General features: G+C 41.9%; 1 protein-coding gene across 4 annotated transcripts in view; it reads right to left on the bottom strand.

Annotated features, from left to right (window-relative positions):
* The window catches only part of LOC311063595 (rho-associated protein kinase 2-like), a 50,917-nt gene extending 27,444 nt beyond the window's left edge, over positions 1–23,473 (bottom strand). For 3 of the 4 annotated variants that reach the window (XM_084083107.1, XM_084083109.1, XM_084083110.1), the window contains exons 1-15: positions 22,793–23,473; positions 14,908–14,989; positions 14,073–14,173; positions 12,430–12,567; positions 11,962–12,222; positions 10,889–11,033; positions 10,051–10,189; positions 7,414–7,505; positions 4,579–4,738; positions 2,871–2,970; positions 2,129–2,208; positions 1,874–1,922; positions 1,393–1,528; positions 794–885; positions 165–411 (exon numbers count right to left, since the gene is read on the bottom strand). In XM_084083107.1, the coding sequence (XP_083939233.1) occupies positions 165–411; positions 794–885; positions 1,393–1,528; positions 1,874–1,922; positions 2,129–2,208; positions 2,871–2,970; positions 4,579–4,738; positions 7,414–7,505; positions 10,051–10,189; positions 10,889–11,033; positions 11,962–12,222; positions 12,430–12,567; positions 14,073–14,173; positions 14,908–14,989; positions 22,793–22,888 (1,918 nt within the window). In that variant the 5' untranslated portion in view covers positions 22,889–23,473. The remainder of the gene's footprint in view (positions 1–164; positions 412–793; positions 886–1,392; positions 1,529–1,873; positions 1,923–2,128; positions 2,209–2,870; positions 2,971–4,578; positions 4,739–7,413; positions 7,506–10,050; positions 10,190–10,888; positions 11,034–11,961; positions 12,223–12,429; positions 12,568–14,072; positions 14,174–14,907; positions 14,990–22,792) is intronic. The other variant, XM_084083108.1, reaches the window with a different exon arrangement.
* Positions 23,474–23,931: the final 458 nt, after the last annotated feature.

Here is a 23,931-nt window from a genome sequence, read left to right as displayed (position 1 = left end):
ACATTACTAATCCATCTTACCATAAAAATCTAGCTGTATTTTAATAATGGCTAAAGGCCCATGTCTAAAAGGCTTATCACAATTCTCTTTGGAGTGGTTCTACGTTGTTAAGGACACCTGGATGCCATCTCTACTCCCAGTGTAAACTGTCTGTGACATCTCACCCTGCAGGTCAGTGATGGTCTCTGTCCCCAGGTTGCGGTCACTTCTCTCAGCCTCCAGCGCTGTCTGCAGGCCCATAAGCTGCTTCTCCAGCTCCATCTTGGCATTTTCCAGTTGACTGCATTTGTCCTGCAATTCCCTGAGGCTGACCTCCAGGCCCTGGGCCTTGCTCTGAGCCTCTGATTGACTCTTCTCAAGTCGCCCTATGGCTTCTTTCTCAGCCTGAACCAGAGCACTGGCGTCCGCCAGCTGGAGATGAACAAAACAAAATGTCTTGCTTACAAAATGACATGACTTCTCCCTGTTACATGACTGTTCAATCACATTAGATGCTGCAGCACAATGTACAATTTACATTTTAAGATCTCTGGGTTTGTGCGTGTGTGTGTGCGTGTGTGTTTGGGGGGGGGGGGGTCTGGCTAATCTCTGCCATCTAAGGGGCTCAGTCTATGTCTTCCATGAAACGTCCAAAACATTATAGACATACATTTCAAAATCTCATATTTCAAATGTTACAACTTTCTCAGGGTTTCAATTGTCTACTGCTGTATTATGAAACAAATTGACAGGAATGGTAGGTAAATCACATGCACAATATACGTAGATTCAAGGTAACAGCTGTGCTCCTCACCTGTCTCTGCAGGTGTATGTTCTTCTCATTGGATATCTGGGAGTTCTGGTTCCTCCTCTTCAGTTCCTCTAGCTGGTCCCTTAGGTTGTTCACTAATTGGGGAATAGTCAGGAAAAACAGTTGGTTTCTTATTATACTGTAGATGCCATTACATGAATGACTTTAACCAAAGGTCTTGAGCACTGCAATGAATGCAGTAATGGTTTGGAGTACTGGTGGCCCCAGTCCAAATCAAACCCCTTACATACTAAAATCCTGTTAATTTAACCACTTAAACCCTATAACTATACTTACTGCAGTAGGAGTCACCCATGGGGTCTATACTAAGCCCCCTCCTTTTTCCCCTCTCCACTAGATATATTTGCCCAAAATACCAGATCTACAAGCTCACAAGCACTGTGACTTGTTGTGAGCTTGTAGGTCTGTTATTTTTGCCAAATGTTCCCCAGAATACGGACGCTAGTGTTCATAAACCTTAGATTCCCACATAAGGATCAATTGTTACAGGATTTTACTGTGTACAGTCTTCCTTAACACATAAATATACTATACTTTAAGTTGAGTTATTGGAACAAAGGAGAAAACGATGAGTTCCTCACATTCATTCTCCAGAGTGCGTTTCCTGTCTGTCTCAGTCTCCACCTTGCGCAGGTTCTCTGCATTCTGGTGCTGCAACAGAGCTCTTTCTCTCTCCATCTGTCTCAGAGAAGACTCCACACGCTGCCTGCTGCTCATCTGGGCACACAGAGAGAGATAGAATTAACCACTTGCAACCTGGCGTCACTATTTTGGGCATCTCATTCAAACGTGAAAAAAAGCAAATTAGCAGATCTACAAGCTCACAAGCTGTCGCATCGGCCATTTCACTACACAACAGCATCGTACAACAAATTATAAATTTAAGACTTAAGTGGTTAAGATCAATTAACAAGCAATGGTAAGATTAAGAACTCTCCACTCGTCCGTCTATCTTGCACTCTTTGCATTTGCAGGGCTGGTGATTGTAGGATATATACAATAGTGACCAATGAATCGTTCATTATCCATCCATCAGTCCATTCATCCAATCCTTTACTGTACCTCTTCATCCAATTCTTTGACCAACTTCTCTAAACGGCTGGTGGCATTTCTGTTGACAAGAGCACAAAGAAAATCAGAGACAATTTAACATCATTCACGTGAAAAAATCATTCACGTGATACAATTTGATATGATTCTGTTCAATTCTGTTTTGATTCAATTCAAAACATACTTATACTTCTTTTTGAATGACTATTCAAGTGTTTCAGAAGTGACATTGACAGTGAAAAAGGTGTGAACAACACTCAGTCATACTTGTTCTTCTGCTCCAGGTCATGTTTGGCCTGCATCTCATGGTTGAGCTTCTCCTCCAACTTCTGTTGCTTCTCCTGCAGCTAATCAGACACAGAACAGACATCATTATCACTGCATCATCAGTTAATAAGACAGAAAACAAACCTCATTATTACGACTTAATCAATCTATTCTCTATGCTCACGTTAACCCATTCAATCCGGGAACGCATCTACAAATGTCTTCTAAATCCTAACAGGTTTCTGAAAAGCGCATGTTTTTATATCAGTGGTTCTCAAACTTTTTCATGTCAAGGACCCCCAAAATGATATGTAATTTGGCCACCGACCCCCATATTAAAATATTTAGTTCCAGGGACCCCCAGAAGCAAAGATTTGAGTTACAAATGTTCGCTTTAAAAAACATATATTCAAAGATTTTTCAAAAAGTAGCAGATCTACAAGCTCATGGCACGGCACTCGGTGCCGCGCTATGAGCTTGTGTATCCAATAGCCAAATAGCCAAAGTATAAATAGCCAAAGTATAAAATAATGGCTATAGCTAAAATTTTAAATGACACAGATGCGTTCCTGGATTGAATTGGTTAATTGGCAATACCATGCAATCTGAGAACAAACATTTGTCCTGAATTTTGCATTGTATGCCCACGGTTTGATGGCCGGCACTGTGGGAAAAATCTATCATCATCTTCAGAGTACTGTACCTGCAAACGTATACAGTATAACATGCCAGGAATACCTACCTCCGCTCTCTTATTGTCTGAGCAAAACTCTTTTTCTTCTGAGCTATCCACACTGTCTTCAGAATCCTTCACAGAGATGCTTTTATTTGCACTCAGCAGCCTGAGAGGAAAGGGAGAATTAGAGAAGTGGGTACCGTATGAGACCGACTTTACCAGAGCACAATTTTCACATTATGCCAATGTCTCTCTCCCTCCTAACCAGGTCTACCATGTCCATGCACTGACCAAGGCCACACAACAAAATCCTCAGTCTTAATTTAAGAATTTAAAATGTACCCAATACCAAGGGTCACACTCTACTGGTCTTCAGTGGGCATATTTATTTAGTTAATTTGTAAGGGCCTATGTACAGTATTAAACATAGAATAGTGCCCTTTGATGTACTGTACAGACTACAGAGTTGGCTTATTAACACCACAAAAAAAAAGAAAAAAAGAGACCCAGTCTAAACTGCTCAGAAGAGGACAACATGATTTGATAATTCTCCAAAGGGAGCCGATATTCACAAAACTGTATGCACATTCTGTGGACTAGCAGATAGTGATTGATTCCCTGTGTTTTTACCCAATCAAACCGGGGACGCATCTCTGTCATTTTAGATGTCTTTGGCTATTCAAAAATAGCAGATATACAAGCTCATAGTGCGGCTATTTGCTTCAGTAATGACCGTTAATGACCGTTAATGAACGCTTAATGAACGTTAAAAAAAAAAAAAAAAAGTAACATCTATGTTTTAAAGCGAACATTTGTATAATATTTTGCTTCAGGGACCCCCAGAAGCAAAGATTTGAGTTACAAATGTTCGCTTAAAAAATATATATATTGATGAGCACACATTTTCACGATATACAAGCTATGAGCTTGTAGATCTGCTATTTTTGAACAGCCAAGGAAATCTAAAATGACAAGAGATGCGTTCCCGGATTGAGTGGTTTAACAGATATAAACTGGTAAAATTGCTGCAGTTATCTTTTCAGAAAAGGTATTAGTTTCTGTTTGCACAAACAATGACTTTCCCGATATGTTGGTAGCCGTCATAACGGTCTCACATCAACTATTGCCGTAACACCAGTGACACTGCACAAAAGGTTTAGGAGCTGCCACAACTCCGGAGTCTACAATGGCGTGGACCGACTCATAGATGGCCATCCTTGACCCTATCAAGCCCAAGTATAAAATAATGGTTAATGTGGTTAAAATCTAAAATGACAGATCTTAATGGGATAAGAGAGCATCAATCCCTTAGTGAGTGCTTTGTTTCACTCACAGATGGCCATGAACGAGGCGCCAGTCTGGTAGAGAGGCCAAAGCTATGTGAGGTGCAAGAACAAGGCAGCAGTGTGGAGTGGGGACAGGCATACAGTGTCTGGCTGCTTTAAGGCAGTGTTAAGGTTAGGGGCGTGATGTCGTATTAACTCTTAACTTCTTTGAGGCTTTAAGGTACGGCGATGACCTTAAGCCCATTTCCTGAGAGCACAGAGGTTCTTACAAATGGTGGCGTTCGCACAAACTATGATTTTACTGAAGACAAAATGTCTATAAAAGATACGATAACAAACGTAACACTTGTTCTAAATAAAGAGCAGAAAATATGGAGACTAGCAATTATGGTTTGAAAGCTGTGACAAACAAGGCATGAGCGGAGTACAGCACAAACAAAAAACAAAATGCTAGCAGCACGCAATACAGAATGAAACAAAACACTTACTGATCCTCCTTGAAGTAAGTGAAACCCACAAAGGGGAGCTGGTTGCCAACGAAGGCTCTGGGCGGAGGAAATTTCTCAGCATCACCTTTATCATCCTCGATATCATCAAAGTTACTGGTGTCTATGTCACTGCTCAGTTCAGGAACTACTGGGGCTACAGCTGAGTGAGAGAGAGTGAGAGTGAGAGAGAGGGGGAAACAGAGAAGGTTGGTAAAAAGGAAAGAGGATGCGTTACATCAACCACACACCAAGGAAGAAAATAAATCACTGCCAATTAAGAGATGTAAAAAATTAGCACCTCTTTGACGAACACTTTATGAACCTTGAATAAACACGTGCATTCCTCAGCAGTGTTCCTGAATGTACGCTATGCCAACTTGGGCAGTGGTGGTAGAAATGAGTTCTCTGCAGGTTGGCGTAAGGCTGACACCACTCCTTTCCACCTACAGTACCCGCTTTGTGCCCCACACACACAGCGCCTTTCACACGCACAGCCTAAACACACACCAGGAGAGTATGTTCCTTCTTCTCCCTCCTCTGCACAGCAGCCACTCTTTTAAAGGGCCTGTACAGCAGGCGGACAAACAATGTGTCAAACCACCAATCCCAGAAGAAATTAGCGCTGGCCCATAATAAGCTATTAATAGCACGGTATTGGCAAACAAACGAGTAGCCATCTTGGATCCAAGATTTAACAGGATTGATTCGGAGTCAAAGGTGAAACAAGGTCGGTCACGCTCGTGTCAAATCATATCTCGTCACTGTGCCAAACGTAATTCACAAGATGGAGGATGAAAGACACAGAGAGAGAGACGGAGAGATAGATTATGCGCCGGAATGAAACAAATAAAGACAAACAGCGAGGAAGAAAGAGAAAAAAGCCAAAATGTGGTGAGACAGGGAGAGACAGGCTGCTCCATGGAGGCCCTTGTGGCACGACTTCCCAGCATGCTCTCTGATAGCGGGTTGCTAATGACAGGCAGCTGTAGCCACAGTGAGAGTGAGAGAGAAGGAGCAACCCTCGATCTGGGGCGTCCCTCTCATTAGGGCCGACCCACATGGGCCGCACACCCTGCCCCGCCTGCCCCCGGAGGGGGGGGGGGGGGCACCCCATTCATCCATCCATCCATCCCTCCCTCTCTCCTTCCAATGCAGGCCCAGAGTACTGGCTCCTATGCTCTCCCACATCGCGGAGCTTTATTTTTGGGAAAAGGGAATGGGGCTCAGCTTTTGGGGGGCGAAGGAGGAGACAGTTGGGAAACTGTGAGATCGCTGTGCAGCATGAAGCACCACCACACACAGACAATCAGGACGGACAAATGCCATTCTAAAATTGACACACGGGGGGGAAGTACAGTCATTAGATGGGAGCAGTGTCATGTGTGTGTGTGTGTGTGTGTGTGTGTGTGTGTGTGTGTGTGTGTGTGTGTGTGTGTGTGTGTGTGTGTGTGTGTGTGTGTGTGGATATACATACACACACACACACACACACACACACACACACACACACACACAATAGAATTTTGAGGCGCACAGCAGTGGCACAGTAGTGGTTTCAAGTTCCAGACCACCAGGCACTGATCAGAAGTTATGTCTGTCGTCTTAATCAGAGCCAGGTGAAGGGGAGAGAGAGACAGAGGGAGAGAGAGAAAAGCAAGGAAAGGAGCCTGGATGTGATTATGCACAGAGACAGAGGTCCTGTTTGAATTCCATACATGTCCCCTTCCTCTCTGTCCACCCTTCATTCCTCAATATCTTCCTCTGTGCATAGGAGGTAGTCTCAGCAATGATTGAGGTTACAGTGTGCAATGACAAAGAACCAAGTAGCAAAGTAAGAAAGTAGAGAGTAAAGTATAAGAAATATAATTAAATGCACCAGATGGTGAATGGATACCATCCACCAACCGGAATATGGCATACTTAGAAAACTGGCATATATAAAGAAACATCTCGCAGTTTTAGAATGGCTGGCGTCAGTGATGGGGGCCCCATAATGCCATGTTCTACCCATAGAATTACATAGGATGGTGACATTGACCCACAAACAACCTGCCACTCTTGACTGGCACAAGCCAGATGAGTTGAAACTGAACCTCACAACCGATGTGTCCTGGTATATACTCCTGGTATACAACTATCTCAGAGTTACAAAATGAATTTAACACTGACAATTTTTACTGTACAGTATATGGTTTCTGTGTCATGAGCTTAATCTTAGTTCCCTGCACTCAGAGTAACACTCAATACACAGCCAAAAAATGGGTGTTAATTTAACAAAAATGGATTTACACACTCTGTCAAATTAACACATATTTTTGTCTATGCTGTGTTATCGTGCAGGGCTGTTGCATCATGTGCACTGCTGCTCTGCACAATGTCAAACTTTATATCATGAGATAGCACAGTGCACACATATGGCGATCATATGCAGCCTATATGCACACTGCATGCGCAAGGTCCCCGGAGATAGAAATAAGCCATGGTGTGAGACGGTGTAAAGGATACAAATGATCAAATGTATCAAATATATGCAGACAGTGGGCTTAGAGGTGAAAATACTTGAAATACTTCCAGGTGGATGTACTTCCAACTCCACTGTATCTTCAAATAAATACTATATATATAAATAAAATAAGAATGACACACACAGACTTATTTCTAAACATAAATTAAAAAAATAAATAATTATAAACATTAACAGCTATTGAAATTATAATAGAGGGAACACTGCTGGCTACAATAACTCAGCGGGGAACATAAAAGGAAAACAGAGATACACATGTGCGTATACGCACATACGGGATACATATTACAGACACAAACGCATACACTTACTTTCTCGAATGTTGTCAAATGTCCACTGGTCGTTCTTGAAGAAGGGGTGGCGTTTGATCTCATCCACGCCGCTGCGACCCAGACGCACCTCCCTGTACATAGCAACACGACAGAGTGGTCAGAGAACTCGCTAGCACAAAGCATCACTCTACCCCCGCGCACACACACAAGCACGCACACACACACACACACACACACACACACACACACACACACGACACAACACAGTCTGCGGACTGGCCACTAGGCACTGACCACAGTCCCTCTGCTGACCAGCGTGGAGAGCCACATGACCGCAGGTGGACACTGGACACGCCTCGGGGCCTCCTCCTCTGGCCAGCGAGTAGCGGGGGAAGCGAGATAATACAGATCCAGGAGGACAGAGGGACGCGTGGACAGAGAGTGAGAGAGAAGGAACGCAGCAGGCAAACGAGGCAGCAGGGACCAGCGTATGGGACACAACATCAACAACGTTGACTGACTCGCACTGTGCAGCTAGAACTGCTGCTGGGGTTGCACTTTACCCCTCCCTACCTCCTCCTACTCTCTCGCTACACACACACACACACACACACACACACACACTCTCTCTCTCTCCCTCTCTACACTCTTATTCCTGCTCTGCCACTGGGTACAGAGCTGGAGGGGTGCGGCAGTTTTGGGCCTGCCACGTGTGGGACATTCCAGACCCAGCCAAGAGGAAGAGGAAGGCAGGGGAGGGAGGCAGAGTATGGGGAGGGGAGGCCAGAAGAGGTTTTTTTCAGCCCCGTAGAAAACAGAACCTTAAGACCACGCCAGACTTCCAGGCTTGCCCGGAATTATGGTGGGAGAGCAAACGGAGAGAGTGACAGAGAACAGTGGGACGGAGAAATGGAAAATGGAACAAAGTGCACTGTAAAAAAAAAAAAAAAAAAAAGGATTAAAAAGTAGAAAATGGCAAACTGGGAGCAATCAGAAACACATGGGAGGCTGGGATGGAGTTCTGGCCAAGAGAAGAGATGCAGCGGCTACTGGAGTGAGTGATGAGTCAGCGAGGGAAGCAGCGAAGAGTAGGCGTCAGTAAGGTTCAATTTGCTGGCGGGAATGGGGGGGGGGGGAATCCATGCCTCTGCTTTTGATATCGCCCCATGCCATTCATTTTATCGCCGGTGGGGATGCGTTTTCTGCTTCTGGTTGGACTGAATTAATAACTCCTTTTCGGAAAAGCAGACTGTCCGATTGTTTGATAATTTCACGATTTAACCGGTAAATTAAAAAAAAAAGGAAAATGTTACACATTCATCACATATTTCAAATACACATTTTTTATCAAAGATAGCAACGCATAACAATGATGCGTTGTGAGCTCATAGTGTAGCTCGGCTATTTTTGCTATTTGTCGAACAAAGAAGTACATACAGTAGGGCTTAAGAGGTTCAGAAAATGCCCACACCCGTATCTTTATTTTTTTAAACAAACCACACCATGGGCATCAGCAACAGATGTTGTGGGTAAACGTATGCGCGGGTCACTGCGCGTGCTGTCGGCAAGGTGTGTGTGCACGCACGTTTGCATTTGAGAGGGAGTGAGTGTCTGCGGCGAGAGAATGGTGAGCAAGAGTGTAAATAAACTGAGTGATGGAGAATGAAAGGCTGCTCTGTGCAGAAGCAAAAAGGGCCTGTGTCTGACTGGGCCCTCCACAGGGGCGGAGCATCTAATGTAAACAGGAAGTGGTCTCCACCTGGGGGACGGGCCACTGACCCTGAATATAACCCCTCAACTTTACTATTGACAGTGTACTACCGCCGATACCAAACTGCTACTTCATTGCCTCAAACATAGTGTAATGTGAGAAACTAAAAATCTAAAAAATACTATAAAATGATTTTTCTTTTTAAAGAAAACAAAAAGGAATGCCACATGAACTCTATGACATCTCTGTTCTGGACATGTCATAATATCAGTGAAAATGGGCGAACATTGAGGGAAAATATCGCATCGCAACATGTTGTGAGCTTGTAGATAGGCTATTTTTGGCGAAGAGCATTGGTGTAGAGGGACAAAAAGAGGGGACCAAGTATAGACTTGTGGGGGGCCCTGGTCATCGAAGTATATAGGATTTAGGCAGTTAAAGGACTTATAAAGACCCTGTGATACAAACATTTGTCAAAAAATGCTTTCTTGTTTGGAAAGAAATATGCTTGTTTAATTGATCATCGGCCTAACTGATAACCAGCTCCTCAACATTCCACACAGTTCCCTTTTCCTACGTTCAAATCATTCTCCGCAGTCGAGGGAGTGCCAGAGAGGCAGCTCACCTACTGAGCTTGTATCACAGAAAACAATGCATAGTATGTAACAATTATAACAGCATTAAATACTTAAACCCTGGCCAACAGGATATATTACATTGACTGGAATCTATAGGCGTCTATACTAGGCCAACGTACACATTTTAGTCCATGTGTATTTCACTCTGAAATGATTACTATGACACACTGCCATTGCTTTTAGTCTCAAAGTTGAATAATAGTATGAACTGAAAACATAAGATGTTGAGATCATTTAACATTTAGATGAAAACAAATAGCTTCAAGAAAGCATGTAGGTCACATGGTAGCAGCTGTGTCTGACATATTCACAGTTTTCTGTACGCACCTGTCGGACAGAAAAGCACAGATAAGGTTTTTGGCAACCTGACTCATCTCTATGTCATCTGGGAAAATAAGGGACTTCTTGTGGTCCATGATCTTCCCATAAGTTCCCACTAAGGACTCTGCATAGAACGGCGTTTCACCTGCACAATGGAGAGAGAAAAGGCGTAGAGGAACACAACAACATAGGGCTTAATTAACAGAATATGATGTTATCGCAATGCTATGTTAGTGATTCAAATGAATAATCAAATTTCAGTCTCCAGTTTCATGAAAACATGCATGCATTTCTGCACTCTTCTTGGGTGAATATTTACTAGAGTTCATGCTTACTCTGATCTAATACTTGTAAGTCGCTCTGGATAAGAGCATCTGCTGAACACCTACATTGTAAAATGATGTTGTCACTTTCATTACAAACCGTATATTTTGCTGACAACCTAACATGGAATTGTGCCGGGATCTGCGTATATCTGAGATTGGCTAGTATGGCTCCTTCATATAAGCCGGAAGGACAGTTGCATTGTAATTGGCTAGTTACCAAGTAGTAAAGACCCAAATAGCACAGACAGACAGGCACCCGCTTGGCTAGATCCGAGCCATAACCTTGTGGGACGCATTTCCCATAAGCTGGAGGGACGATTGCAGTGTGGTTATTAATTCACAAAAGTGACATAGTTGTCATTGACAAATTTGAAAAATACTGGAGGACCTTGGTCTGGTGGCAGCGTGCAAAATATTGTGCTCTAGTACTATGTGAGATTAACTGCGGACAGAGACACATACACACAGACAAACAGGGGCAAATGCATGAATCGGACATGAGTTATTAGCTTACTCACCAACAAGCATTTCGTAAATGAAGACACCCACAGACCACCAGTCGCATTCACGGCCGTAATAGCCATCACCACCTTGGGACTTCAGCACCTCAGGGGAGATGTAGTCTGGCGTGCCCACTGCTGTGTCACAGTGCACCATACCCGTCTATAAAGAGACAAGTGGATGGACAGACCAACACATGCAAGGACAGAGTTAACTGTTGGCAGAAGTTTTGGAGACTGACCCTACAAAAAAGCTAAGACATTTCAATGGAAAGAAATAGCACAATGTACAGTATCACTATGAATGTAATCATATACAATCTCTTTAAGTAGAGAGGTCTGTCTTATCAGACATTCTAATGTGTTTTTTCACAATAGTTAGAAATCAACATGTAGATTTTAAGACCACATTAATCCTTATGAAAAGTCTTTGCTAAGATGAACGGTGGATAAACCACTTCCTGAAACCACAGTGGAGACGGGAGCTCTGTACTTTGTATCAGCTGTTATGTACGGTAAACAACCTCTGGTATTCTCAAAACAACCTGATGCAATACAGTAGCTCTGCCTTGACATGCTTCAATTCACAATCTGAACACTTGGTGGTGCACTAGAGCACAATAAACATGAACTGAGCTCAACAGGAGATGTTTCAAGAAGAACAATGCCGGTATTTTTGATTAATTAGCATTTTGAACTGCAAAATGTGTTAAAAAGAAAGAAAGTTAAAGTGACCTGATGTTAGGGCTGCCCCTATTTTCTTTTAATATATATCACTGAATTAACGTGAAAAAGTCTGATAGATTTTTATAATTGACTAAAAAGATTAATCTGATTAACCACTTAAGCCTTATTTAATACTTTGTTGTACAACAGGATCACACAAAAGTAGCCAAAATAATTGCTGATCTATAAGCTCACAGCGCAGACAGCTTGTAGATCTAACTATTTCAGCTTTTTTTTTATTAAAGTTTTTTTTAAAAGAGCTTCTTTTTTATTAAAATCGATAGTGGATACATTTTTTAGTATTGATTAAACTGAGTAGTTCGTTTAACTGAGCCAACCAGAATGAACTGAAACCCCCAACCCACCGAGTCCATCTTCATGCACGTGCCGAAGTCGGCCAGCTTGAGATGTCCGTGTCCATCCAGCAGCATGTTGTCCGGCTTGACGTCGCGGTGGATAAAGCTCATAGAGTGGATGGCGTCCAGCGCCAGCACCACCTCGGCCGTGTAGAAGCGGGCCCACTTCTCTGGCATGTCATAGTTCATAGTGAGGGTCACCAGGTCGCCACCAGGCATGAACTCCATCACCATGTAGAGGTGGCTGTTGTCTTGGAAAGCGCAGCACAGCTAGGGGGAGAAAAAAACACTTCTGAGTCACACGGTGCTGTCCCACTCTCAAGCGCTTGCATGTCATGCGAAGTATGCACAGCGCGCGTGTGTGTGTGTGTGTGTGTGTGTGTGTGTGTGTGTGTGTGTGTGTGTGTGTGTGTGTGTGTGTGTGTGTGTGTGTGTGTGTGTGTGTGTGTGTGTGTGTGTGTGTATGTGTATTCACACCTGGACAACCCAGGGGCTTTTTGAGAAGGCCATAATGTCCCTCTCCTCCCAGAAGAATGCAGAGTCGGAACGTTTGATCATCTCAAACTTGCTGAGCTGTTTCATGGCGTAAACCTTCTGCGAGCTCTTGTGACGCACCTACAGCAGAGAGGGGCAAAGCAAAACAAGATATTTGGCATGCAAACACTGATAAATGTACAGTAAAGCTATTAACCCCTAAAGCCCATTTTATACTTTCAGAAATGTTCAAAAAGAGCTAAATATCCGATCTACCTAACAATGCATCGCAATGTGTTGTGAGCTTGCAGCTTGTTTATTTATTAAAAACAAATTCAGCATTTTGTGCTTTATTTCAGATGGATGATTGTAAAGAAACAAGAAACCGGGGCAGACGGGGAGGAGAGACAAGCGAGACAAGACAAGGGTCGGACTCAAACTCAGGTCCTCGTGCTCACAAGGAGCATATAGTATGTTGGCTGAATGAGCCACCAGGCACCTCAGAGCTGCTATATTTGAACATTTTTGAAAAAGAAAAGTATTTATTCGCCTATGATGATGATCCCAGTGTATTTCGATTAACTGAAGGAGAACCAGAGATACCGACAGAAATCCTATAATAATAGGCACACACCCAAAGAGAGACATGCGTGCACAAGATTTGGACACAGACAGAGCCCCTTATCCCCTCCCCCTGCCCCCCCCCACACACACAACACTAACACTTTACACACAAAACCACCCCTTCCTCTCCCACGTACTGGGCCTGTCTATACTTGTCTTTATGCACACAACAGAGACCAGAGCCAAGCTACTATTACACACTAAACACTGCATAAATGATTCGATTTTAGTTAGTTCTGCTCCCTCTAGAGTTTCAAATCTCTTTTTGTAAATGATTTGAATACTGAAAGGTGGTGTAAGTGATATTGTTTTGATAAAATAAGTGTTAAATGCGCTATCGATTGTAATCACTACGTGTGTCTGTTCAGTAACAGGGGTCTCGCCGTCTCTCCAGCTCTTTAGTAAACAGAAAATACTTTTTCAGGACAAGATACCAATTTCATCCAATCAGGAGAGAGAACTCATACAGAATAAAGGATAAACACGTGAAATTGGAAGTGATCAAACAAATAAATGAGCAGACAAATTGTAAGCAATATCCTCTCAATACCCATTTATCAAATTTAATCAGATTTTTGGTTTCCTTTCAAAATTGGATGAAATTGGAGACCCACCCAAAAATGTGTTTTCTGCTTAGACAGGGAGACCCCTGTTTCTGAGAAAACACTCTATAGCAATGATTACAATCAGAATATAGAGCTTTTTGTTTTTTACAAAAAACGTTTTGGTTTATGGCAACCAAAAACTATTACTTACTAGCACATTTAAAGAACATGTTGATGTGACGGTGATGTCACAGATTTTGGAATAAGCTATAAGCCTAATTTATACTTTGCATTGTGATATGGTCATATGATGACTTATTATAAATTAGGCTAATAGCCTACTAGCTCTGTTATTTGGTAGCAAGCCTCACTGCTACCAAATGGGAGTGGGGCAGAAAACATCCCAAACTGTATGTGGGACCACACTTTACCTCCTGCAACGCTCACTTCCAATTAACCAGGGGAAAATCATCTTACCAGTTGCACTTCGCCATACGCTCCTCTCCCAATCAACTTCACTTTGTCAAAGTCTTCCAGTTTCACCTGAAGTTCTCGTAGTCGTCCCACTGCCTTCTCATCTGTGGGGCAGGAACATAAAAAACCCAGAGGTCATGCGGGTCACCATGGCAACGTAAAGGTCAACCGTTGTTCCATTTTGGTACAAAGGATGGGGGTCAGTTATTTAAAACTAGGTCATAGAAGAGACTGACAATTGTTTGACCCAAATGTGCACTGCAATGATTTTATTGTGACTTTCACATTTTTAGAATTTGAAGGTCTGGTAACATTATCTTCTTAAATAACTTTTACTGCGGAATTGACAAATCTACTTATACAGTACCAGCCATTTCAAAACGTCATTGGCAATTACGTCTTAATGTTGACTTTAAACCTCGTACATGCATTTAAGATGACAATACAGTATTGGGGCTTTCACAACAGCCAGAACTGACTGAAAACAAAAGGTAGGAAGAATAACAGCATACGCATACCTTTTGGCAATATTTTCACTCTGAAAAAACACTGCTAATTTCAATAATATAATATATATAATATAATATCTCTATAATATAGTTTACAGGAATCTCAGATTCTACTGTATGTAATATTTTCTTTATCTACTCTACAGCATTGAGTAGAGATAACAAAAGCTGAGGAAGAGTTAGACTTGTGAAACCTTTTTTTATCTACCAGGCCATTAGATAGAAATGCTTCTAGCCTTTTCTACAAAGGTTTCTTGGGACAGGGAGTTGTTTATGTTAAGTGTTTATGTGATCACTTTGGCTAGTTATCAAGCAATTTTATAACTTACATCGGTTAAGGAAGGCATCTATGTTTTTGTTTTTCCGCAGGGTAGGGTAGTTCAAATCAAGGGCCAAAGCGTTCATGGAGTCCTGAAAGGGAGACAATACAAGTTAGAAATGTAAATACACTTTCCCTGAACTTCCAGGATTTCCTCAAGAGCATATAGGCCTAAAAGCCTGGAAGACCACTTGAGCTAGTTTGCCTCCCCATCTGGCCTCAATATTATGATAAACCATTACACTACTGTAGAAAATCAAGTACAGAACCACAAATCTATGGACAGGTTTTCAAATCAATGATTTTACCGCAGAATTACCATAGGACTTGATGGAATATTTCATTACTGGAGTCTTTCATCAGGCAGACATTACATTTTCACCACTGGTCCCATATCAGGTCTCTGTGGCCTGCAACTACCACCACAGAGACAAACATCTCCTTTGGAAACCCTCTGACTTACCATTAACTAAAACTGAGTTAACCTAAAGTTTTGTTGTGTTTATGCCCTCCATTACGTTACAATGCTAAGTTACAGGGTGCTGTGAAATGTAACGTATGGTAGAGAATATTCAGGAAGTGACACAGGGACAATGAAGGTTGTATGTAAAAGCACGGTAGAACATTCAACATCATCCCTCAAAAAACAAATCACACAGTGTCAGTGACACAACACAGACTTTGCCCAGACCATACTCTTGCCTATTTATATTGTTGTCTATCATATCTATCAGGGCCGGGGCGGTCGTACGGTGAAGTGAGGTCATCTAGTAATCAGAGGGTCACTGGTTCACATCCCGCCCCGCCCATGTCTACGTGTTGAAGTGTCCTTGAGCAAGACACTTGGATGAAGCGGAAACAGAGTTTCCAGTGCTTTACCCTTTCACCGTGCGTGCGTGTGCACACACACACACACACACACACACACACACACACACACACACACACACACACACACACACACACACACACACACACACACACACACACACACACACACACACACACACACACACACACACACACACACACACACACACACACACACACACACACACCAAAATTACTTTTGTAAGTCTGTGTGGGCTGGGCACCAAAGGTGTAATTAGACACTTTAAAAAACAAACGAACACACACTCCATCATCTCCCTTAAGACAAACAGAAAGGTGGTGGCGAGATCAAGACTAAAACGCTGAGGCCTTAGTAATGTCATCGGTGCTTAAAGTAGTGGTGTGGAGTTTCACATACAATCAAAATGTCATCCCAGTCCTAATGCGTGAGGCTGGTGGAGAGGGGGTTGATAGGGATGTACTGTGCCACCCCACCCCACCCCACCCACCAGTTCCACAAAATGTGTAGGCCAAGTGAAGTCAATCAGGTTAGAAGCAGGCCTGTCTATCCGTTTGTCTGGGGCCATGTGAGTGGGTGGACTCACCAGGCATGTGGAACAATTTTGAACCTTTATATAAATAGAGTGTGCCAGCAGTGGAGAGAGCTCCCCTGGTGCAGCAGCCATGTGCAAATAGACCTGGAGCTCAGATGCTATTATGGGACAAACAGCTTATCTGACTGGGTTCAGACTTTAGTGGGAATTCTACGAGCACTGGGGTCCTTTTACACATGCTGTGTGTGTGTGTGTGTGTGTGTGTGTGTGTGTGTGTGTGTGTGTGTGTGTGTGTGTGTGTGTGTGTGTGTGTGTGTGTGTGTGTGTGTGTGTGTGTGTGTGTGTGTGTGTGTGTGTGTCCAGAAACCATGCAGAGACTTTTATCTTATGTTAAATATTTGAAGTTACACCTGACACACATGAATAGTTTCAGACAATACAGGAAGTGTGTGTCTATATACCCGAGGGGTGCATGACCTTTTTTATTGTTATGCTTATATGATTAGCACCAACATTTATCTGCTTGGCCAGTAAATACATTTGTTGATGCACTCTTATCTGCATACGCACATACCGATACACTTGACGCCATGGCCATCAACTACTTTATCCGATAGACTGACGCCTGTGCACAATGACTCAAGATGCATCTGTCGTTTTCCTACTCGTTCTGTTTTTTTGCCCCCATTTCTCATATCTTCTGGTCACGTCATGTCTGTGTCCAGTATTCTCTGTGTGTAATAAGCTGTAGAATTTGTCGTGTGACACTGCCTGGTGTCACCTTGTTCTGCGCGCCTGCGACTCAACTAAACCATCATTCATCACCCTTAGTTAGAGGGAGGCTGTTAAGACCACAGACATATTCATTGTCCGGCCTGGCGGAGACAATGATCATCATTGTCATCATTGTCATCCAGAGCACAATGAAGCATAGTGACAACCAGGCTTCAATAGGATATGACTGATTCTTGTGTGTTTTTTAAACGAAACCCATCAAAACTGAAACATTGAGCTGTATTTAATCAGATTTTTTTGTCAGCGTCAAATTTAAACATCTGTTATGCTGTTCCAACCCCCTCAGCTACTGAGATTCACTTTGATACCGTCATACTGGAACTGAATAGGGATATCTGCAGTATCCAAGGTTTAATTAATTCCAGTGACACCCATCAGTACGCCTTATAGGATCCCTAAGAGCGAACCAATAGATGGAATCATTTGTTTATCCTTGCAACGTTTATGAACATACATTATAGCTAGATTATTAAGCACTGTACAAGCTCTGTTTTTTATGTCTTGTAACCGTTAGGCTACAGTATGTGTCCATTGTATTATTAATTAATAACTAGTAGTTATTAGCTTTTAGTAATTAACCTTAGGGACAGCAAAGATTTAACCTACTCTACCAAGAAATTATCTGCTGACTGAGGATTATGAGAATTTGTTAAATCATTGAAGTAAGTTTAATAAATAACTATTCTAGACTGCTATACAGGATACGCTTTACACTTTAAAAGGTTGGGGTTGCCTCGAAAAGTAAACTGAAACTGTAATGGCTTTTTTTAACTAAAATTATTAAGTCAATCATGCCAAAATAATGCCAATGTTTGCAATTTGTATTTCTTTTGGGGGGGAAGCCTTTTATGCCTAATTTCAAATAGGTCACTGAGAGACAGGAAACCAAGTGCAGAGAGACAGGATTTGAACCGACGCCAGATTTTTGATCAGTCAGAGTGGCGTGGCCGTGGTCCGCCAGGCCTGCCGGTTTTCCCAGTGGCCAATTTTAATATATAGGATGAGCAAGCTAATTAATAAAAATAAACAAATACATGTTTGATGTATGTATGTAACTTTCCAAAATAGCCAATCTACAGGCTTTTTAAATGTTTTGTAAAACATTTTTTTACTTAATTTAACCAGGCATCTCATGATGCATGATCGCCATGCACTGCAAGCTTGTAGATCTACTAACTTTTCGCTATAATAACCTGGGATGCCAGATTTAAAGTTGGTAAAAAAAATCTATACACATCTGCTGCATAAGTCTGCGTTAACACAATAATCTAAAAACAAAGAGAATAGAATTGACAAAGAAGGGGACTGTATCAAAAATAAGTTTATAAAGTCCAAAGCAACACTCACAGGATGTGAGTATAATCCAAGTGTTCTGTATTGTGTCATTACTTAAAAAGCACTGCTTTTTCGCTGAAAGGTTATTGTTCAAGCCCAGATGTGCACGAACGACGTACACACCTGGGCGAGTGTGTGAGTGTGAACTCAGCTCGTGTTGAACCCCACACACATGCCCAGGCGCGTTCCTCGTTTGAGCGTGAGACAGTACACTGTAAGTGATTTTTAAAAGTCAATATTTCAGCACGAAAGCAGTGTTTTGTAATTACTAACTGAGCAAACGACTGGATAAAGGATACTTGGTATTACACTGTGAGAGTTGTTTTGGAGTGGTAACACTTGCAATGCATCTCATGTCTATAATGTATTATAACTTAAAAGCATACTTATAATGCTTATAATCTGCTTATACCATAACACTGTATAATTATAGTTATAAGAAGTCATAAATACTCATATGCTTTATAACAATCATAACACATTATAAAGCATTCTATGACTTATAAGATCAGGTGCTTCATAACTGCTGGACACGCAAATACTTTTTTGGCAAGGATCATGCGTTTTATAATTATAGTTGTAACACATTATAATGATCTTATAATATATTATAACCACTGTAATGCATTATAATGTGATTATAAGTCACTATAAGTGGTCTATGGGTGCTTCAAGTAATTACCTTCCTGAAGGTGCTGGCACAAACTGTGTTGTTCTTGCATAACTTGAATTCTGTACAATATATTTTACTTTTATTAAAGCACCCAATGACCACTTATAAGTTATTATAATGCATTATAATGATATAAAATCATTATAATGTACCCTAGCCAAAAGAAAAAGTCTGGGAGTGACCAGTAATTTTAATGGCTTCATTATAGAGGCTTTATAATGCGTTATGATTGTATTATGAGGACTAGTAGTAGTAGGTCGGAGAGGCTTATTGTCGGTATCAGCTAGAGCGCGGGAGTCTATCCCTGTTTAATCATACCGTTTTATAAGCAGATTACATTGCATTTATACTTGACCTTATACAGCTTTTTTTTCATTAATTGAATACTTTATTACAGGGGTCTTCAACAGGGGGTCCGGGACCCCTAGGGGGTCCTCAGAGTTACTACAGGGGGTCCTCCAAATATTTGTGTGATATGATTCTTTTTTTTTTAACCTTAACCACTTGAACCCTAGCATCCCTTTTCTGAGGAGAACTTTAGCCAAAAATAGCAGAAGTAGCACAAGATTAAGAATAGGGACTTTAAGCTTTCTGTTTTTCAGTACGGCGACGCCAGGAGGAGTGCGGCTGCTATGACGCAATCGCCGTAGCAGTCAAAATCGTTAAGCAAGCAGCCGTCGGTGACGAGTTCCCACCCCTTTTTGGTTTCCATGGTGACGCGTCTATGCAGCTCACCTATTTTTGACGTTGTAGACACTACGTGGAACGGTAGCTTCTGGCGTAGTAAAATAGGCTGCGGCGACGGCAGGTTTATCTATCGAGCGCTGATCATTTCCGGTTACCGTAGTCCTCTGCCGTAGCAGTCCATTGCTTAAACTCCGTAATAGCACAAGTTCACAACACAGTACAACTAATACAGTCAAAGGTCATGCTAAAAGGATAACACAAAAGACCCAGGGTCAAAATAATGTGCTCTATAATGTATCATGATTATGATGATATTCTGGTGCTGCCTGGCAGAGAGTCGTGGGTTCGATTCCCAAACCCGACGGCCTCTGCTGTGTGTCACTCCCTGTCTCTCTCTCCCGGTTTCCTGTCACCCTTCACTGTGCTGTCCAGTGGAGGCTTTTAAGTCACATGCACAAGCGAGGAACGCGCCTGGGCATGCGTGTGTGGTTCAACACGAGCCACATTGTTTGTTGTACATCCATCCTATCCTTAAAAAAAATTTAACATGTTTTTATAGGGCCAAACAACAAAGAACAAAACAAAAGCCCCATCTCTGTTGATACAAAAAAAGTGTGAACAAACAGGAAATAGTACTGTGAGGTCACTACGGCTTATCTCCAGAGTCAATTCCAGGATGTGAGTTCAACATCCTGTGGGGTAGTTCCCTGCATTAGGCAGCATCATTGTTAGGGCCATTATAGGGCTGTTTGGACCCACAGCAAAATGTATTATATTTATAATCTGTGTTCATTTATCTCTGAGTGTAAAAAGGGTGTAAAATGAGAAGATTATCATTTTTACACTCAAGATTTAAAGGAACACTGAAGACTTGGTTCGCAGGTTGTTGAATCACAGCTAGGTAAAAGACGGGATATTCTATCGTGAGTTGCTGTTTAAGACAAGTGACGAGTAGGGTAGAGATGGACTTTAGAATTTGTGTATTTTCTAAGATTGAGTCTGGGTTGATTGATTGGCAGTAAAACAGGAATATAGGCCTATTATTAGCTATATCGATTATCTCTGTGAAACACACACAGTGAAGAGCACTGGGCTATTTGTTACATTTCTATGGGCCTTGCTTTAGTTGTGATGCAGAACCACCCTGAATAAACAGTGTGCTGGCACAATGAAGAGTCACTCAGTCTGACAGCTCATCTAATCCAGCATGTCATCTTATCTACCTCAGTTGTGTTTTCATCAACATTGTGGACTTTTGTTTCTTTGCTATTGACTTCATCTCATTAAGATGAAGTCTGACTGGCAGGGAACCTAGATACAATAATCTCTTTATTTCACAATGGTGCAATCTGCTGATGATCTACTCAACTTTGCTGAGGAAGACAGTGAGAGAGCATAGTTCTGTAATCATCGACAGAGGCACATTTATCCAGTCTAGACATTTTACTTTGTCCAATAGCCTAGCTTTTAAGAAAACAAACGCACTGAAGCTGTTGCATGAGAAAGTGGTTCGCCATAATCACAGCATCACAGGAGATGAAATGTTATGTATGAGGAAACACTGAGTGGCAGGTAACAAAACTATGTGTAGATATAGGCCAATGTCTGACAGCAGAGGCGTGTTAAGAGTGTGTCTAAAGAGGTGTGTAACAAAGTGACTCCATATTAGTCCTTAGGAATGTGCCGCGTTTGTCATCCGAGTCTGTGGTTCAGTTCTAATTAACTCCGACACAGGTCCATGTGGTTCTATTCGTACACTTTCAGAGATTATCATCACTCAGGATTTCACTGTGTCCATACTTGTCTGGGGCATTCCATTCTTTGGACAGGTCAGGGAGAGGTTACACCTATCAGGTGGTCACTAGGGGTTTGGCACAGAAGCCAGACAGGTAGCCTAGAGTTGCCATGTTATTGGAATATAGCCTATCATCTTCGGGAACTTCTTTTTCAAAATGTGTAGCTTTAGCTTATGAAAACGCTGACAACAGAGAGAGAGAGAGACTTTTCCTTTGTTTTGGTTCATGGTGGTGTCTCTGGTTTGTAGGCTCCATATGGAGCCAACCACCATTATCTTTTCAGGGTGTCATTGGTCCTGGCAGATTAATTTATCTATCTTCCTGATCAAACCTCTAAAATAAATGATTATGATCATACTGCTACTACAGTACGATAATTTATTTTAAATGGTATTAAGGTGGGCAAAATAAGCTTCGGCTTCAGCCCATACCTTTTCGGCCAAATAGTCATCATGTTGACTAAGTTGCAATGTATATTCAACTGTTTTGTTTAAAAAAAGAATTATGACCGAAATAAAAACTAAAAAACTAACTAACTAATTACTGTTATCATCAGACACTAAATAATGGTGCTGCTGGCAACTGACACACCACATTGTAAACTTACCAGTGGTGTAAAGTAACTAAGTACATTTACTCAAGCACTGTACTTAAGTAAAATTGAGGTATTTTTACTTTACTGGAGTATTTCCAATTTTCAATACTTTACTTCAACTCCACTACATCTCAGAGGAAAATATTGCACTCCTACTCCACTAGAATTATTAGAAAACTTTAGTTACTAGTTACTTTGTAGAGTTTGATTACAATACAAAACATACAGTTACATACATACATACATTTCGGCCATTTGAAAAGTGTACATCGTCACATGGCGACACATTGTGATCTTGTAGATCTGCTATTTTCAAAAGATTTGTTAGCCCTGAAACACATGTGAACCATGGCTAAAGATTTGTATACATTTGAAAACTTGTGAAACAGGACATTCTGCATAATGAGTACTTTTACTTTTGGTACTTACATTTTGATAGCAATACTTGAGTACTTTTACTCAAGTACATTTTGAATTCCAGAATTTTACTTGTAACAGAGTATTTCTACATTACAGTATTGATACTTTTCCTTAAGTAAAAAATGTGAGTACTTTTTCCACCACTGTTTATCATCAGTCACTAAATAATGGTGCTGCTGGCAACATGACACACCACATTGTAAACTTACCAGCAGGCTTTCCATGTTGAGGGCTGACTGTGGGTCCCTCATCATAGACTCCAGCTTCTTCAACCGGCTGTCATGTCTCCTCTCGGCTCCAGACATGATGATGGCCGTTTATTGTATCCAGTTCCAGTTATTCAAAAAGGTAAAGAGTTGAAGAACACCTGTAGAGTTCTGTACTATGTAGATCCGCCACGACCTCGCTATGCGACTGCTGCTGCGTGTTGGAATACCATGTCAGCTGCTCCCAAGTCAATACACAGTCACGGCTTGTTGTGACAAGATCGTAAGGTTAATTATTCAACCGCCGCCGAATAGTTAAACTCTTTAAGGACTTTTCTGGTATGGTATATTTGCCAAGTTGCTGCATACATGCACTAAAGATCAGAATGGAAGTAGCCGACACTCCTACTTTCAGGTGCGTGCGCGTTGATCGCTTCAAGGTGAGCTTTCCCAAAAACTATGCCCGAAGCGCAACGTGGTGAGCCTGTACTTTGTGTAACAGAAAAACCTGTTTTCTCTCCTGATCGTCACGCTCGATCGCCCAGTGTATCAGTTTGTACCCGGGTGGATCCCAAGTGAAGTAACAAGAGTTCTATTCCTCGGGCTCTTTGCTTGTCCAGCTAGGCTATTAGCCTGGCTACTACCCATACCCTTCTGATCTGAACAAGCCCACACATCGCTACCCACAAGCCCTCGGTGGTAAAGCAGGAATTCCAGTCCTCTTATCTCATTGATCTCTTTTACCGTCCGCCCCGATTACTGAGCTCCACCAACTTTAAGTATTTTTGGAACGCTGGTACTCTGACGTGCCCTAGTGGGACTAAAAATAGACCATTACACATTGACTATACGACCTGTCCTTATCTATCATTCACTATAACCTTTAATTAATTAAAAGCACGCATTAATAATTGAACATTTCAAGAAATTGATCTGTCTGTCTGTAGCTACCTACCATGGTCTGTACAGTATGTGTGTTGGTGTGGTAGCAAAGTCACTGGGTGAATCAAAATGTAATTTTATAAAATGATACAGAGGTCATATGGCCCTGTATCAATAAGTAGGTATATTACCTACAGTGGTTTTCAAACTGGGTTGGGACCTCACATGATTTTGGGGCTCCCCAGATGACAGTAAAGTGA

The sequence above is a fragment of the Gymnoscopelus microlampas genome (genome assembly GCF_963454915.1).
Source record: "Gymnoscopelus microlampas genome assembly, chromosome: 16".
NCBI lineage: Eukaryota > Metazoa > Chordata > Actinopteri > Myctophiformes > Myctophidae > Gymnoscopelus > Gymnoscopelus microlampas.
The sequence above is the reverse complement of the archived record's forward strand: the minus strand, read 5'-3'. Positions and strand labels throughout refer to the sequence as shown.